Raw genomic sequence first — 18,864 nt, 5'->3', positions numbered from 1 at the left:
TCGATGGTTTCCGGCAGCCGTTCCTTCTTCGGCGGTTCCTGCAGCAGACCAGTGGTTGCGGGAATTGCAGGCAGCTCGGGCATTGCTTCAAGAGCAGTTGGAGGTGGCCAAAGAAGCATATAAGGCCGGGGCGGATCGGAAGCGACAGGAGGGACCTCCCTTAAAGGTCGGGGACCGAGTCTGGCTGTCGACCCGAAATCTGCCTCTGCAACGGCCGTGTCGGAAGCTGGACGCTCGGTTTATAGGGCCGTACCTAATAACCGCAGAGGTCAACCCAGTGGCCTTCAGATTACAGCTGCCTCGGACATTACGGATACACCCAGTCTTCCACCGATCCTTGCTAGTCCCGGCGACTGGGGTGCGGCCGGATTCGGGGGCCGGGCCTCCTCCTCCTCCAGTACTAGTAAATGGGGAAGAGGAATTTGAGGTGGCACAGGTGTTGGACTCCCGAAGGTACCGTGGTCGACTCCAATATCTGATCGACTGGGTGGGCTATGGTCCTGAGGAGCGATCATGGGAACCAGCTTCGGAAGTCCACGCTCCCGTCTTGGTTCGCGACTTCCACCGCCGTTATCCCCGGAAACCGGGCCCTCAGGGTTCGGGGGAAGGGGATAATGGAGGGGGGAGTAGTGTCATGCCCTGCATGGAACCGGAGTCGGGAGATGAGGGGGAGGTGGCAGAGGCTGGACCCAGTGCAGAGGGGCCTGGCTCAGGAGAAGAGAATGGACTGGCAGAGGCTGTGGCAGAGCCTCAGGGAGAGGAGCCAAGGCCAGCAGGAACCTCTGCCAGCTCTGAGGGCTTGATGCCAGCAAAGACTCTGGAAGAGCCGCAGGGATCTGGGGAGGAGAGGGACCAGCCCAGTTTCAGCCAGTTAAGGGCGGACAAGTCCACCCGACGGCGGTCTAGCCGGCTTCAAGAGAAACGCCAAGCAATCAGAGATCAGCTGCGGAACGCTGACTCAGCACTCTGACTGAGGATAAAAGGAGCAGCCAGGAGCCCTGCCAAATTGTCAGAGATTATCTGAGCTCTTCGGTGGAAGCTGGCTCCCAGAGCTCTTGAGCACGCACCTCGCTCCAGATCCCGAGTTCCTGAACCCAGCCTTGACTCCCGGACCCCGTGACCACGCCTGACGACTTCCGGAATCCTGTGGTAACCTTGGACTGCCTCTGACAACATTTACCCGTGCCTACTCCTGTGACCTTTGGACTACATCTCTGGACCTTGCTTCCGAAGTCTGTAACTGCAATAAATTCCTTGTTACTAAGATACCAACTGTGTGAGCTTATCTTTGTCAAGCCACTTGGCAGCTTTCCCGGACATTGGCCCATTGTTGTGCACAAGGTGGTGGTTGTTGTTGTTGTTGTTGTTGAAATTGGGACTAAAGTTAACCCATTGTCAAAGCTTGTTTTCAAATAATAAAATCTGGTTTGTTAAATCCATGTTTAAAAGTCAAATCAGAGCTCCAGAATAGCTTGCCAATTCAATGGGTTCTTCCACATCAGCCTTCCCCAACATGGTGCCCTCTAGATGATTTGGATATCAACTCCCATTCAACCAGGCAGCATAGCCTACTGTCAGGAATGATGGGAACTGCAGTCCAAAACATCAGGAGGGCACCAAGTTTTGGTCTTACGTGACCTGGAAGAGTTTTATTCCTTACCAACACATATTTTCTCCCTAGCGGCAACAGCAGAATATCATCTTCCTTTTACCAGCTAGCCTGTTTGAAAAGGTTTTGTGTGTATCCATGCCAAGAAAGAGTGGGGAAGCTTGACAGATCAGCGTTCGTAGCGCGGAGTGTGCATTAAGTTCCTTTTCAAATCAATCCCTGAAGGAATCTTTCCCTGTCCCCCTGCTTTGTATAACGAAGTGAAACTCGTGCAGTAGGAGGTTGTCACTAAAATTATGGAAGCATTTCCTGTGGCATGCTCTTTATTAGCACAGACAGATGCCACTCATTCAGTCTGCTTGGAAGCTACACTACCGAAGTGGGAACCGAGTTAGGCAGGGAATTAAATGGCCTGTCATTCATCATAGCTCTCCTTTTACTAGTGTATGGGAAAAAAAGACTGGCAACCAGGAACATTCAGTCACGGCACATCTAATAAAAAACAATGGGTTCATGTACGACAAGCGGGGGAGTCTCCAGCAGCACAGCAATTTCATGCGCACCAGCTAGAAGTGATGTGGTGATCAAACGGCGTTCTGTCCTGCTGACACTTCTTCTGGCATAGCTTGTGGTAGGCGAGCAAGTTGTAACAGCACCCTGATGGGAAAGTCCTGTCTTTCCCCCCTGTGTATCTGAGTATGACTAGATCGTTCACAGGCTAGGTAAGGGGATACGCATCCTTTCATCTGTGGAGCTTTGACTCAACTCTGTCCAAGTTAGTGGTTAGCAAAAGTTTGTGAAACTCCTTGGCTGAAAAAAAAGGGGGGGGGGAGAAATAAATAAAAATCCCTTTCATGTCCACTTAGCTAAGTGAAAACACTCATGCCTAGACCATGTAATGAGAAAAATTCTCCTTGCATCAGCCACTTTCGCCACCCTGAGGAAATTGGCAAACTGTTGTGTAAACATGGGGCTCCTCTACACCAAGCAGGATATTCCACTATGAAAGCGGTATATAAAAGGCAGGAGCTACACTACTGCTTTATAGCGGTATTGAAGTGCACTGACAATTGTTGGGGCCCATTGACACATGCCTTATACCACTTTCAAAGTATTATATCCTGCTTGGTGTAGATGTGTCATGGGCCCCAACAGTTGTCAGTGCACTTCAGTACCGCTATAAAGCAGTAGTGTGGATCCTGCCTTTTATATACTGCTTTCATATTGGAATATCCTGCTTGGTGTAGATGAGCCCATGGAGAGGCTTTTTCCTCTTGCCTTAAAAAATGGTGGCTTCCTGTTCATACCACCTCTGGCGGGGGTGCAGAAGCTCAGGCTGGGGTCCCAATCTGGCTCCCTTGGGGTTCCTCAAATGGCCACCCCCTTCCCCTGGCTCCATCCTCTTTCCCCTGCACAGTGAACCTTTGGCGTTGTCCTGGCTTCTGCACAGGTTCCCTACCCACCAACCACTGGAATGCCTCTCCCAATGTTTACTTACCAACAGTAAGAGCTTTAAGCTAAAATATGTTGGAGTTTGGGGCCTTGCTTACAGCCCCAACTACCACTTGAATGTGCTTCCACCCCAAGGACTTTGGCTTTGGGGTTGAAAAAGATTCATGATCTCTGATCTATGGCCTAGGAGTGCCATCTGACATTGAGTGCTCATTGCTTTAAAGCCACAGTGGAGGCACAGGGGTGATGGCCTCCTTTACAGCCATTGGCTTAGCAGATCTTATGTCACCGAAGGGTTAACCAGTCCATTGTCATGTGGGACCTTGTAAATCAGGTACTAGGCATGCCTCTTCATGGAGTGCATTCATAGGTGGGCCACTACCACAGAGAAAGTTTTCCCATTATAATCACATAACAGTTCTGGTGCAGAAAGCACATGGAATAAGGACTTAGGGCTCATCTACGCCAAGCAGGATATTCCACTATGAAAGCAGTATGAAAGTGGTATATAAATGGCAGGAGCCACACTACTGCTTTATAGTGCACTGACAACTGTTGGAGCCCAGGACACATCTACACCAAGCAAAATATAACACTATGAAAGCGGTACATATTATCGAAACTTCCTTCGCTTTGTTCTTCCTACTTCCGGTTGGCAGTTTCGTATGACAACTGTGTCCAGTCCTGTTGTGTATAATTAAACTGGAGCTTCTTAGACTCTTGGGGTTTTCCCCAATTAGGTAGCAGAAAAAAATGTTTGATAATATCAAATCCTGGGCTGAGTATATTGTGGAAAGGGCTGCAAAGGATCCATATGGATTTCTTATAACAGTGATCCTAGCTCTTACACCCCTTTTCTTAGCAAGTGCAGGACTGTCATGGAAACTGGCAAAAATGATTGAAGCCAGGGAACGAGAGCAAAAGAAGAAACAGAAGCGCCAGGAAAATATTGCTAAGGCTAAACAAACAAAGGAGGACTAAGATGTAAACCCTGCTGGACAGAACTTTTCTTACATTTATATCTTTTTGTGTTGTAATCTTTACAGGAGATGGATATGCATCAATTTGAGAATTCTTAAAATAATGTTCTTTTTAATTTGTCATTAATTTTAATAGCTTTTTAAGAAGTATTGTCTTGGGACTTATTTTCTTATTTGGGGTGTATTTGTAAGCAAAATGTAAGCTGAAATACATGTATAAAATGTCTTTATAAAATATTACTAATGATTTTGTTGATTAAAGATCTAGCTATGATTTTATAGCACAGAAAATATGAGCTGTTCTGTTTTTAGATTCTTTTCTATAGGACTAAACAATAACTACATTATTCTTATATTGCCTAGATTTCATAGCAAGAGTCAGTATGTTCACTTTTTGTGCTATGGAATTCTTTGGGGTAGTTCACATCCTAACAAAAGGGGATGCCTGCCCACTCTGTGTGTTTTTTGTTGTCGAATGTAAAACGGTAGCAGTCCTTATCTGCAGAATATTCTGGAAAAAGAATGAGAAATACGACCACCTGTTTGATCTATGTAGGACCAATAAGTGGGAATAATGGCTTTGACGCTAAAGTACTATTATGTGAACAGATAGGATCATTACATGCTGCTTCATTCTGTCCATACAAATAATAGTGATATATTAAGGGAAAAGACAGCACTGCTATGATTAAGCAAATTTAAGGAGACTCTAGGTATAGTATTACTCAAAAGCAGGGATAGAATTTGAATTGAATGTCTCTTGATTGAACTTAGCTTGGCTTGTGTCTTCATACTTAAAAGCATCATTCCTTAGGTATATGTTATCTGTCAATGGGCCCCTTCCTTAGAGTCAGGCATTGTGGGAGGAGGGGTGTGACTGGAGATCACCTGTACACAGCAGTGGCAAAGGCAGCAAAGGGAGGGAGCATGGTGGCAGCAGGTCCTCGTGGTGGGGATAGGGATGAGGAGTGCACAAGTTACGGCTCCTCCCACTCTGCTGCCTGAGCCCAATCCCGTGGTTGATGCAAGGCTGGCCCTCCCATGAGGTGGGATGGAGAACACTTCATGGGCGTGCTAGTCCTGCATTGACCAGGTGATTGGGCTAGATGGCCTACAACATGGGTGGACAGAAAGTAGATCTCCGGAAGAACTTCCAGCAATCCTGACCATTGGCTGTGTTGCCAGGGGCTTCTGAGAGTTGAAATCCCAAACATCTGGAGATGTGCTTTCTGCTCACCCCTGGGCTATAAGGTCCCTTTAACTCCATGATTCTAATCTAGATCTGCAATTTGAAACTCCTTGAAGCCAAAGTGTTACATTAAAAAAAATGGCTAGTAGGAGGGACATATGCTGTAACTAATGCTGAAGTCCAAGCATCTGCTCCATTGCTCACTGTGACTAATGTATGCCCTACATTTGACGAAAAGGAAAGGAAAGAAAAAGAATAAATCCAAGTTATTTTTCTTAAAGAGTTAACTCTGAAGCAAGCAGGGAAAATGAAGATGACACACAATAAAGACACTATTTACATCACCCTAAGCACAAATTCCATCATGAGCTTTGCGGACTCTGTTTTGACTGCAACATTTTGGGAAAATTCATTTGATTTTTATGCTTGCGTTGTCTCCGAGTGTAATGGTAGGCTAAGGTTACATGTTTATTAAAAGCAAAGCTATAGGGCTTAGCCAAAATATGATCATCTCAGATAAAAGCTGATTCATTTTGGCCCAAGGGCAGAATCACTGAAATAAATCCCACTAAGCGCTAAAAATCAGGGAGAATCAAAGCTACAAATCTGGCAGGCAAGAGCATTAATCTAGAAGCGCTATATATGTTGTATTATAGTGAGGATTTTAATGTGCTCATTCCTTGGGAGAATCATACACACAGACACACACACATGCTTTACATTATGGTTGCAAAGAAGATTTAAGATGATTTCAACCACACTGTAAGCATAGAAAACCAATAAATGGTTTCTGGATATTTCTCAAAACAACTTCTGATAAGAGCAGGTATTCTTGAACTGCTAGTGCAAGATCCTAAGAGGTAAGCATAAAATCACATTTTCAAATGCATTTTGGTCATTTTCAGTGATATATGATAATTCATATATCACTCATAATTCATAATATGATTGCTGGGTTACAAATCAACCACCATAAATTTGGACAAAAGGTCTCTTATCACTCTGCTCTCTGTCTGTATTCTTTTTGAATTTTGTGCATGTGTATCCATCATGTGGGCATGGCACATGTAATATGGTGCACTTCTCCTCTCTGAATAGAAAATCTGAGTTTGCCTAGAGGAGTTATTTGCAGCAGATTCCAAGGTTGAACAGAGATCTGAACTTTAAGCTGCTCTAAGCATCAATAAGTGGTGGATGATCTGTACTCCTGGGCCTCAGCCTAAATTTCATGCAACCCTTGGTCTAATTTGAAAAGCCCTCTGAAAATGAACACCTCTGACCCCTGAGAAAGGTCCCTCTCTGGTTAGAGGTCCCACCCTCAGCAGCCTGCTGGGCAGGCGGGCAGGAAGAGAGAGGGGGGGGAGGGAGGAAGAGAGAGAAAGAGGGAGGGAGAGGAAGAGAAAGGGAGGGAGGGAGAGAGAGAGAGAGAAAAGGGAGGGAGGGAGGGAGGAAGAGAGAGAGAGAGCGCAAAGTACACACCTGGGTGAGTGACACAGAGAGAAAGGGAGTGGTAGAGAAACAGTCCCCTCCATTTTTGGTTCTGCCCCTACCCATTGTGGGCATTGGCCCCATCCACCACCAGCATGTGACCCCCGATACATTATTCCTGAGGGAATGAGACCCTTTATAGAAAACAGGTTCCCTATGCCTGATTTAACATATAGGCCACAGTCAGGCCACATATGTCCTTCCAGATCAAGGTTAGGATCTTTCAATTCCTCTTTGAGGCACTTTCTAGCTACTTGGTCCTAAGTGTCGGCCAAATGTATTTATTAGATGTACGTTTAATATCCTCGACTGGGGAAGGCAATGGTAAACCACCCTGCTACAAAGTCTGCCAAGAAGACGTCAGCGAAAGCAGGCATCCCTCTAGGACTCAGTAATGACTCAAGTGCTTGCACGAGAGGTTCCTTTCCTTTCCTTAAAACCCCATATCTCAATTTGAAAAAGAACTAACATCTCCACATTAACAATTAAAACAGTTGTCTTTGGGTGATGTCTCATTTTTTTATTATTATTTTATTACATTTTATATCCCACCTTTTTTTCCTTCAAGGAACCCTTGAAGGAAATTCTCCTCCTCTCCACTTTATCCTCACAACAACCCTGTGAGGTAGGTTGGGCAGAGAGTTTGTGACTGGCCCAAAGTCACCCAGTGGGTTTCCATGGCTGAGTGGGGACTAGAACCGGATCTCCTGACTCCCAGTCCAACACCTTAGCCACTGCACCACACTGGCACATACATAGGAAGCTGCTTTATATTGAGTCAGACTATTAGTCCATCTATCCCAGTTGTGTCAACAATGAATGACAGTGGCTCCTGAGGGTTTCAGCCAAGAGGGTTTTTTTTTTTTTTTTTGTCCTACCTGGAGATACTGGAGATTGAACCAAGGACCTACTGCATGCAAAGGAGTTTCTCTACCACTGAGCCACAGCTATATCAGCAAATTTTTACATCAGCAGTGCTAAGTAGATCTAAAAGGCTTGGATAAATAAAATTGTTGTATGGTACCTAAAAGACCTAAGGTTCAGGCAAAGTTCAGGGAAAGTATTCCAGAAGAGGGTCATCACCACCACTGAGAAGGTCCTTTGCCTGGCCACCATCTACCTCTCCTCCTCAGAAGACCATCTCAGCATTTTAGGCAGGTTCTTGCAGGACTAGGTGACTATATAGTAACATGGTGTCCTCCCTGGCTGGGAATGATGGGGAAAGGCACCAGGTGGGGAAAGGCTGCCCTGTAGATTAGGCCAATCTGGATGCCTGTACTTGAGCAAAACATCTGAAGAACACTGAGGGCAGCAAAAGGAGCTTTGATAAAACTAACGACATTCTTTGGAGAGGTCCACATATCACCACCCTACTGCTCTCTTCTTTGCTCACTGGTGGTCTCAAATTGTCTTATCAAACATTCTGGTTCACTCATCTTTCCTCAGTTGCTAGAGCTGCAAACCAGTTCTTCATCGTCATGGGAGGTTTCCAGTTGCAATAATACAGGGACATCAGCCAATCTCTGATGCTTTTTTATGGCCATCCTGTTGATGAAGCCCACTATAGATATTCCTAGCAATGGGTCAATGATATCTATACATGGTCATTATTCAGGGCAAAACAAAAATGTAGCTTATAATTCCTTGTGCTGTTTTTGTCTTTGAAGAAGTTCTCTCTCAACAAGGCCTTTAAACAGAAATAAGAAACAGTTTTTGTCACACAGAGAAAAATAACTTGTTGGAATTTTAATGGAGAGAGACAGCAGAAAATAATGATCCTTTGATTGTACACATTATGAATAACTATAGCAAATTATCTTATAAGTAGTGAACCACATAGCCACTAGGACACTTTATTACATTTTTCATATGATGACAGTTTGTATCATTTAGTTTGGGAAATGGTTTCAATTAAAACTCTTCTCATTCATATATAGTTCACAGAACCAATCTCCTTTAGACCTGAAAAAAATCTTTGCTTTGAACATTAAAGAATCTTAATGAAAAACCATATATATATATATATATATATATATATATATATATATATATATTATGCCTCATATTAAACATTTCAGTAATATACTCTGTTTTCCTTCAAGATAGACAGTTGTACGATGCTATGACAAGAACTAATGTGGTCTACTGGTTAGATTGTTGGACCAGAACTGGCAAATGAAAAATGAAAATTCATTTGAGGGAGATGTTTCCAAAACATTTGTTTGATACTGTCATTAAGGGTACACCTATTAAAACTGGGTGGGGGGATGCAACAAGATCCAATACAGCTGTTTTGTATTATTTCACAGCACATAGTTCACATTCCAAGAACAACTGAGGTTTATACAACGTACACTGGGTGGAAAAAACTTTCTAAAAATGAAGGGTTCGTAGCTGAAATGCAAAGTGGAGACATGAAACTGTTTACTTTGGGCTCACTTAAACCAGGTTTAGGATCTAAATCAATGGGAATTATACAAGGATTAACCGCAGAAGCTTGACAAGAACTTTAACTGCAGACTGCAATCTCTGAGGATGGGAGACACAATTGCCTTCAATGTTATTTCCATGTCTTTGAAATGAAATGAATCATGAAACACTCAAGCTCATGGCATTCATTTTTCAATAGGCTGGTTGGCAATGCTATTGAGTTAACAACCAATCTCTAGAAGGCATCATAAACATTAGTCCCAACATTGTGGGTTGTATCTTTGCACATATAAAATGAAATCATGGTTCAATGCCAAGGAGAGTGGGGGAAGAACACAAACTCCCTCTTTGTTTGCAAATCATGGTTTCCAGGGAACCAGCATTTTGAGGGATGTTTGCACCAGCCTGCAGAAGCTGTAGTTCTGAGGGATGACAGGCATCTGTAGCTTGTCTACAAGGTGAATTTAGTGTTACCACACTTCCCATTTCCCTCTGGCACCAGAGGTGGGGATAAATTCTGGATTTACCATGCCATTGCAAGCTGGAGATTACTACTATCACTTGAAACTAAGATTTCCAATGGCAACTACTGCCATTTTGTCTGTTATTAATCAAGAAATATGTTGCCATCAGACTGGAATGCTGGGGCAGATGTCCATGGCTCCGATCAGAGCAGAATGAGATGGAGATCAAATTCAGCAAGGCCAGCTTACCACATTTTTGAAGTCAATGAAGTAATACACATTACCATCTGAAGGGGGTAAGGCATAAGTCCCTATCTTCTATCCTACTCTCCTCCTTTTCTTCACTTCTGATTTGGCAGTGTGGCAGAAAGGCACGAGGAAGACTACCTGTGCCACAAAACCGACTGGAAAAGTCCATCTGTGCAAATATAATCTTCAGTAAGTGGTGTTTGACACCTTCTGGGTATCATTCTTATGTTCCCTCCATTCATTTCTTAGGTCAGCAATCACAAATAATAATTGTGGTTCTTTTCCAAAGGGCTCCAGAGGGCTGTCCTCCTTCTGCCTCCCTGCCCTAGTCTTGGGGTTGAAGTCAGAAACAGATATAAGAAAAATATTTTGTAGTTCACTATTGGTGCTGCAAAAATTGGCAGTGTACTATCATGGACATTAATGCATGCACTAGTAAATCCAGATGATGGGTTATTTTTAAGACTACTGCAAGGTCCTACCATCTCTGTATGAAAAGCACGTAACAAGCACCTATCTCCAAAATCAGAATTAAACCTGTGATTGAGATCCTTCCAACATGTGCCTCCCACACTAAAGGCATTCAAGAGGCAGCTGGACAACCATCTCTCAGGTACGCTTTAGGGTGGATTCCTGCATTGAGTGGGGGGGTTGGACTCGATGGCCTTATAGGCCCCTTCCAATTCTACTATTTTATGATTTTATGTTTATAAGTAACAAAATAAGCACAGCTGAAGCTGCAATTCAATCATTTAGACGACTCTAGGTACCAAACTATCTTTAGCATGCAACTGATTCTTTTTGAAAAGCATCTTGCTTGCTATGTAGTTCTTTGTAAAAAGGCAATAATAATAATAATAATTAATAATAATAATAATTTCACAAAAACAAGGTCCAGGACATCACTAAAATAAGCTCTTATTAGGTTGATTTTTTAAAAGCACCTCTCAATTTTTGGGAACTTTGCATGAGGTGCTGTTATTCTTAACACCATTTCATCCCTTTTCTTCTGTGCCCTCAAGGTAACGTAAGTTGATTGGCTGTGGCAGCGCATGTGATCTTGTTTGTGAGCAGCCATATTATCAGGAAAACTGAATGAGTTGCCACAACCATTCAGACTAAAAGACAACCTAGTCACATGAGGTAGAGATCAAAGAAGGCAAAAAGTGCCAAGCAGTAGTAGTAAGGGAGACAGATCATCGACATCCAAGAGCCAGGACTGCAAATGTGGAAATGTCTTCAGAAAGCAAGTATAATAGATGCATTAGCAGTTGGGCAAGGGATCTGGATTGACGCTCATTACTCCCCCCCCCCCCCCCCCGCCTGCCCCAAACAGCCAATTACTGCTTTTGGTTTTATTTTGTTTCGAAAGAGGGCCCTGTATGTGCACAGCTAGATCATGGCCAAAGATGTGGTTTAGGTCTAACAGAATCTGGAACATAGTAAGCAACTATTATTGCTTGCTATGTTCCGGAATTATGAAACAACTCTAACTAGTCCACCATCAAATAGGAAATAAGGGCTTGGTTGCAAAACGTTGTTTCAGATGGCTGGTATGTGGAGCACTGTCCTTTTTAGGCAATGGTGCAGAATCTCTTTCAGCTTCTAGGAAACCAATTATACGAGCATATTTTAGCTTAAACCGCTAACTACAAGTAACTAAGCCTTGGAGAGGCCTTTTGACCTTTTAGAATGTAGAGGAACCTGAAGAAAAACCAGCAAACCACCCAATGATCAGTGGTTGAGAGAAGGGCTGGGGGAGGGGGTTGTCCATCTGGGGAACCCCAGAAGGCCAGATTTAGCCCAGAGGTCTGAGGTTCTGCACTCTTGCTTTATGGGGCAAGGCAAATGGAAAACTATTAGGAACAGCTCTGTTTGCATACTAGGATTCCCTGGAAGCTGTATTATACCACAAATCAAGTGAAATGAAGTGTCAGAGGTCTATGCAAGATTTAGATATTTCAGAATGGACCCCCCCCTCCCCGCCGCCACCAAATCCATACAGTTCTGCTTCTTTTGCTTAACATCCTCTTGTGTTAATGTCAAATGTCTCCAGCTTCAAAACCTTTAAATACTTTATCATAGACAAGAGTGAATAGGATCGAAGGTCTGGTTACACCTAAAAAACGTTATTGTAGAGCTGAGAAAGTACAGAAAAGGGCATGATCAAGAGGCTGGAGCATCTCTCCTATGGGGAAAGTTGACAACATCTGGGACCTGTTTAGCTTGGAAAAAAGGAGGGAAAGGGGAAACATGATAGAGGAGTACAAAATCATGCGTAATATTAGAACCCAGGGTCATTGCATGAAGCTGAATGGTGGGAGTGGAGATTCAGGGCAGGGAATAGGAAGTACTTCTTCACACAGTGCACAGATTTGGAATTCACTACCACAGGATGTAGTGATGGCCACCAATTTGGATGGCTTTAAGAGGTGGTTGGATAAATTCCCAGAAGCGGCAGCTATCAATAGCTATTAGCCCTGATGGCTATTTGCTACCTCCAGTATCCAATGCAGTAAGCCTATATACAGCAGTTGCTGGGGAACATGGGCACTAGGATCCTGTTGCACCTATGCCGTGCTTCCAGTTTCCTGGTTGACAGCTGCTTGGCCACTGAGTGAACCGAGTGCTGGACTAGATGGACACTTGGTCTGATCCAGCATGGCTCTTTTTATGTTCTTACAAAGGGTGAAACAGAAAGCTTCAGACATTTTTCTGATACCAGAAAAAAGGGCTTGGTCTAATGCCTAAAAAGAGAAAAGGTACCTCCGCTTTTGTACATACTGAAGGGGAAAGTTATTTTCTAAAGAATGTCTTTAGGGAGGCCAATTTAAAATTCACCAACCACCTTTTGACAGCCAGGTTTTGTTTTGCTTTGTGTGTGTTTTTAAACTGCAGATTGAGCTAAATGCACTGTGATTGGGCCTCTAGGGCAAGGAACCAAAGTAATGAAAAGTAGAACTAGATGAAAGGGCAGAAAGCCAGAGGGAAAATAAACTATCTGCACAGTTCTAAAACAAATTCCACTGATATTCCTAAAAAAGCCCCGAAGTGGAAAGGCAGACTGAGAATTTTTTTTTGTAAATAACATTCTGTTCCACTCTTGCTGTCCGACACTTCAAGTCGCATCCTGAAATTAGGGAGTTTCCCCAGGTTGCTGGGTTCTCTCTACCTGGAATACTTTGGGCATTCCTGATATGTGTTCTGAATCTCAGATGTGGAGATTCAAAACACCCCACCCTGAAGTAACCCAAGTATCATGATGAGCAAGCAGAGTGCAAAGTAAGTACAGGCAAAGAAATGAAATTGTGAATCCCACCACCTTAAACTGAAAATGCTGTTCACCAGCAAATGCTCTTGGAATGATATGACTAGAGGAATTTCCACACTGTTCTACCTACAAAGCACAATGCATTTTCAGAATTGTAAGGAGTCTTGTTAGCTCTGAGCATGGGCAATAAGTTGGCACTGAAGGCAAAAAGGGGAAAAAATGACACACAAAGAGTCAAACAGAACACAGAACTGCTAACAAATTGATATGCGCTTACCAGTGATCACAGAAATGTGCATGTGGATACACTGAACAAAAATGTACACACAGCACATTCCAAAGCTCAGAGCTTTTTGGCAGTTAACAACTGCTTATTATTTCTCCTTTTTATTTGCACCAATACATCTAATGGAAAACTCAAGAGTGGGGGGTGGGGGGCGGGGGGAGTCTTTTGTTTTTTTTATTCTTATATGAAACAAAATTTAGAATCAAATCTGCCCAACACACATTCCTAGGTTTGATTTTTTGATACATGGAAGCAACTGCCTTTCATAAATACTGCATTGCTGCCTATATTTGCAGATGATTGCTTGCAAAATCATCTTATGGAACTGCAATATTCAGCTGAATGCATGAGTCTTTGGCATATCAGAAGAGGGCAACAATGAAGATGATCAGGGGCCTGGAAACAAAGCCCTATGAGGAGAGACTGAAAGAACTGGGCATGTTTAGCCTGGAGAAGAGAAGGCTGAGGGGAGATACGATAGCACTCTTCAAGTACTTGAAAGGTTGTCACACAGAGGAAGGCCAGGATCTCTTCTCCATCATCCCAGAGTGCAGGACACAGAATAACTGGCTCAAGTTACAGGAAGCCAGATTCCAGCTGGACATCAGGAAAAACTTCTTGATGGTTGCAGCAGTATAACAATGGAACCAGTGACCTAGGGAGGTTGTGGGCTCTCTCACCCTAGAGGCATTCAAGATGCAGCTGGACAGCCATCTGTTAGATATGCTTTAATGTGGATTCCTGCACTGAGCAGGAGGTTGGGCTTGATGGCCTTATAAGCCCCTTTCAATTCTACTATTCTATGATTCTATGTATTACATACTTAAAACATTCAGCAGAAATTAATTTTCTTGTTAATATACATAACAGAATTGCAGAAAAAGCATTATGTTGGACTCAGACGTCAGTTGAGTATACAAAATAGCATTTACAATGTCATTACATAGAAGAGCATTTCTTCATAACTCAAAACAAAGATTTAAATAGTCATTTCAGTCCAGATACCCATGCACAGCAAGTTATATAAGCACCTTGTAATCCATCTTTTGTGTGTGGTTCCAATCTACAAACCAGAATTATACATCACTCTCTCTCATACTGATGATTCAAGAAACAAGTACTAAGCATCCTTGTTTGCTGTTTTCAATTCAGAATGAGACCAGTGCACGAAAACATGCTTCAGTGCATAAAACCCATCTTGCTGAATCAAAACTGTGCTTTTACCAATATTCAAATATTAGAAAATATAAGCAGAAATTAGAAAAAAAAAACTGTATTCATGAAATGTCCCTTATACTTCCTGCCTGGTAGTTTTAAACAAGTAAAAGGTGGGCAAATACTTTATTTCAAGTTATATATTATGATTTCTAGTCCTATTTGGCACTCTGGTAGCTTAATTAGTAGGGGGATCTCGGCACTGAAAGCATTTGGGTGGATTTTGAAACAATTACTGGAGAGCAATACACGCTCCATTGGTAACTTTGCTATAGATGAAGTAATCTGAGGGAACATGCAACAGATGGCAGGCGGGCAGCAGGGTTTAGCATTTATCAGTGTTTATCAGAATCTTGTGAAGGGAAAAGGTATGTCCAAACTCCCAAGTTCTGAAGTAGGATGCACTTCAGGAAACAAAAGTTATGTGATATAGAACCATGTGCCTGCATCTTCCTCTAATAATAGAAGTCAAGTACGGTATGCTGTGAAAGAAATTACATATCAGCTCTATTCAGGTGATATTTTATTACCATATATTATGCTTTACAAGTTTTACTGAAGCTCATTAAAAGCACTATAAAATTATACCCTAACACACAAGAAATTAATTGCATGACATAAAACACAGATGACAAAAAGGGGACGGGGGACAGAAGGAGAGAGAAAAGCTAAGGCATAATCTACAAAAATGGGTAGTAATACTGATTAAAACTAGGCAGTAATTTGCTTGGATTTGGGATGGAATGGGGTAAGTGGAGGGTGGAGGGTATAATAAAGTCAGAAAATCATCACTTTTGAGAAGAACAGTTTGGTGTAGATCAACAGTGCACCACCAATACACAGGTTTGTTGTATAGAGGCACAACTAATATAGAAAACAAGCTGATATTATGCGTAACAGAATTAACTAGCTTACAATAAGGCAGTACACCAGATTGTACTGCATCCTTGGCACTTAGTGATGGGATAATATTTGGTTTAGCAGAAGTGATATGATAAACAAGTCTTTATTTGTTGTGGGGTTGTGATATTTTTTTCTTTTCTATTTCTAAAAAAAAGTTACATTATCCCTTTGAACCTTTATGTTTTACAGTACAACTACTGATTGTCATCATTACTCTCATAAAAAAAAATCAAAACAGAACACTACAGGAACAGTTTGGAAACAAGATCACATGAAAGATTCCGAAAGAATCAAGTTACTACTAAGCTAATACGTTTAGTGATGGCCAAAATAAAGTCCCCAATGCCTTAAAGGACATTATGGCCGAAACTGTTACACTTCTTTACAACTATTATTGAAACATACGATGTAATCAAAAAGGTATTTCCTTTGTAATGCTTTTTAAAAGAATGGTTAGATCCTAAATTCAAAATTCTATAAACTGATTGCCATCTTTTCAAGAGGACAAAGTTACACAATTTTGGGAAGAAATTCTTTACCATGCTTCAGATTAAAAAACAACTTAGCTTTCACTAGCCATTTCCCACTACCTATATATAGCCCCATCAAACATTCCTTGTTTTTAAGTTCTTAAAAAAACTTGACTGAAACTGCTCTTTCATCAAAAATCTGAACACGATCCTGGAGGGAGTTGGTTTATTTTTCTTTCTTTTTCTTTTCTTTTCTTAAAAAAGAGTCTATACTGACATTTTACATTATACATATGTATGTAATATACATTTTAATAATATGGTATAACACTTTAAAATTAAGTTGTTTAAAATATTTTACAAAGACATTAAGTGGTGCTTATTACATATTTATACAGCATGTAATGGGAATTCAGTTCTTTCAACATGTACACATCCCCTCCCTGCCCCATTTAAACTACGATGACACACCAAACATTGGTGTCTACAGTTCTAAAAATCTTAAGATAAAAATCCAGTACAATGTTTTCCATTTTAAAAAAACAAAGTTTAAAATATCCTTCCTATTACAAGGATAATTTCTCTCTGCATTTGAACTAAAATAAATTTTCAGTTTCATTTTTGAATAAAGACATTTAAAGTCTTTATACATAGAAAGATAGCTTTTTCCTTTAGAGTGCAATCGTCATTGATATTCAGTATCAGCAAACCCTCTCCCCACTGAAACAGTTGAAAAACAGCAGCCAATCAAAATTTGACCCTCAGTGTAGAAATTTTTACAAAAGTAAACGTTAGTATTATTTACTGCTGAGACATTGCTTTCTATTAGCTTTTAAAATTAACCTCTCTCAGGAACTATTTTAAATGGAAGTATTTGCATAGAGCAGCCTTGTACTTTTCAAAAAGACCATTCAACAAGTGTTGTAACACAAGATAAGGCACATGTTTTTTTCTTCAGTATTTGAAATTCAGAATTAATCCCAAGGAGAAAAATTTCTCCTACAATATTCCTGTTTTTACCCTGCTCTACCTGAAATATGCAGAAAACCAACAGACCGCAAAGCCAAAAATTTCAGTCTTTAACGAAGTAAAAACTCTGGACATGAAGAACTATCTGACATATTAAAGAAAAACAGTATTACATTTAATAGAGAAGGAATATACTGTTTATAGGTCTCTAGCTTTTAAAAGTAAATCAAAGTAACTACTCAATAGTCAGAGAGTAGGGGTGACGAGTTCTTATAGTGAATGTTTCATTTTCCTACCAGCTCCTTTCAGAATTAAGGTAGCTATGTTGTGAGGCACTTAAGGCTAACTGTAAAGGAGGAATGCAATGGATTTGGTTGTACAAAACCTAGAGTTGCATATCAAATCCTTGTATCAAACCTTCTACTAAAGTGCTAGAACCTGAAATGCAAAGTAAAAGGACAAAATGAAAAATACTAAATAATGTAACTGAAGGAAAGATGCAAGTATACAATAAAAGTGAGTGCTTCACTTGCTCTTGTGCTCAGAACACTGGCTTAAAGAAAGCCTAAAATAATCTAAGATAAACTTTCTTATGGCATTCCAAATAAAATTGTCAAAGTGCCCATTTTATCTTCTAAGCAATAAAACCATTTGCCTTATCTTATGTTCTGCAATGTGACGGAGTAATAATATTGCAATAGTGCAAATTTCCATTGTCTGAAAATCACACATGCACACTTTTAGGCCATGATAACAGCTCCAACTTCCACCTATACACATCAGGTTTTGGATGAAAAGTCCTATATGTATGCATATTAAGTGCAACCCCATCTGGTTTTCAATCTCCATTTAATAATTTCAGTCCTGATCCAATTCTCCACAGGACTTTGGTGTTGAATTACATAAAACCACTGGATGCCAAATCAGAGAAAGGTCTGGTTTCTGTTGGATGATGTTGGGGCTGAAGATGTGTTCCAGGTTGAGTGCTGACAACATCTAACTGCGATGGATATGCATCATTCAGGTTTCCTCCATTAAAACTATTCTGAAACTGCAAAAAAGAAAAAAGAGGTAAGCTCTTATTAAACAGGAATTGCTTCTTTTGTAACACTAAACCAGATCCATGTATAAGGTAAAATAATTGATTTGACATGCAGTAAAGTTCATTTCAATGCTTAAGCAGAAAGTTAGTTGCAATAAGGTTCCACTGAAGCCAATGCAAAGTTTATCACCAATTTGAGTCCCATTGATTTCAAGCCAATTTTCTGTTATTCCAGGGAAACAAGCAACAGAATCTTGAAAAACACAGGAGAACTATGCATGAAAGAGCAGTTGAGTTAGGCATTAGGCTAATGGGCTAGAACCAAAACAGCCCATGCCAATTCAATTGGTATCTGCCAATTTTCGCATTCAAGCAGCAGCTCTTTGCATCTCCTGGAAAGTAGGGCTATGCAGGGGGCCCCCAACATGCTTCAGAGGCCGATTTGGAGCTTCTGAATCAGCCCTGATCTACCTCAGTGCTCTTCGGACCTGGTCCAACCCACTTTGGATGTTGCAGTTTCCCAAGCGCTCACTAAGAAGCTGCCAGACTCCTTCCAACTTGCCCCCCCCAACTGGTGAGCTGCGGCCCCCGCCAGCTGGCACTTACCTGCCTGCCTGCTCGCGCCTGGAAGCAGCCCATCCTGCATGAGCTGCCAATTTTAAGGAAGATGGGGGCTTTCTATTGTCGATCTACTGTTGCAAACAATGGTGGCCGAAAAGGAGCATTTCAGAAATGACACTTGATGGCCGCTATTGTTTGTAACAGTAGCTCTACAACAATGGAGAACCCCCACCTCCCTTAAAAATGGTGGTTCTCATGCAGGCCAGGCCAGTGCCGGACGTGAGCA

At 41.7% G+C, this 18,864-nt stretch overlaps 2 protein-coding genes across 2 annotated transcripts in view; one reads left to right on the top strand and one right to left on the bottom strand.

Annotated features, from left to right (window-relative positions):
* Positions 1 to 3,689: 3,689 nt before the first annotated feature.
* LOC134393759 (small integral membrane protein 15-like) lies at positions 3,690 to 4,042 on the top strand. The gene has a single exon (XM_063118888.1). The coding sequence runs from the start codon at positions 3,815 to 3,817 to the stop codon at positions 4,040 to 4,042; it is 228 nt and encodes a 75-aa protein (XP_062974958.1). The 5' UTR covers positions 3,690 to 3,814.
* Positions 4,043 to 15,127: 11,085 nt separating this feature from the next.
* AHR (aryl hydrocarbon receptor) overlaps positions 15,128 to 18,864 on the bottom strand; it is a 75,888-nt gene continuing 72,151 nt past the window's right edge. The window contains exon 11 of the mRNA XM_063123626.1: positions 15,128 to 18,026. Coding sequence (XP_062979696.1) covers positions 17,874 to 18,026 — 153 coding nt within the window. The 3' untranslated portion in view covers positions 15,128 to 17,873. The remainder of the gene's footprint in view (positions 18,027 to 18,864) is intronic.

The sequence above is a fragment of the Elgaria multicarinata genome, chromosome 1 (assembly GCF_023053635.1).
Source record: "Elgaria multicarinata webbii isolate HBS135686 ecotype San Diego chromosome 1, rElgMul1.1.pri, whole genome shotgun sequence".
NCBI classification, from domain to species: domain Eukaryota; kingdom Metazoa; phylum Chordata; class Lepidosauria; order Squamata; family Anguidae; genus Elgaria; species Elgaria multicarinata.
The sequence above is the reverse complement of the archived record's forward strand: the minus strand, read 5'-3'. Positions and strand labels throughout refer to the sequence as shown.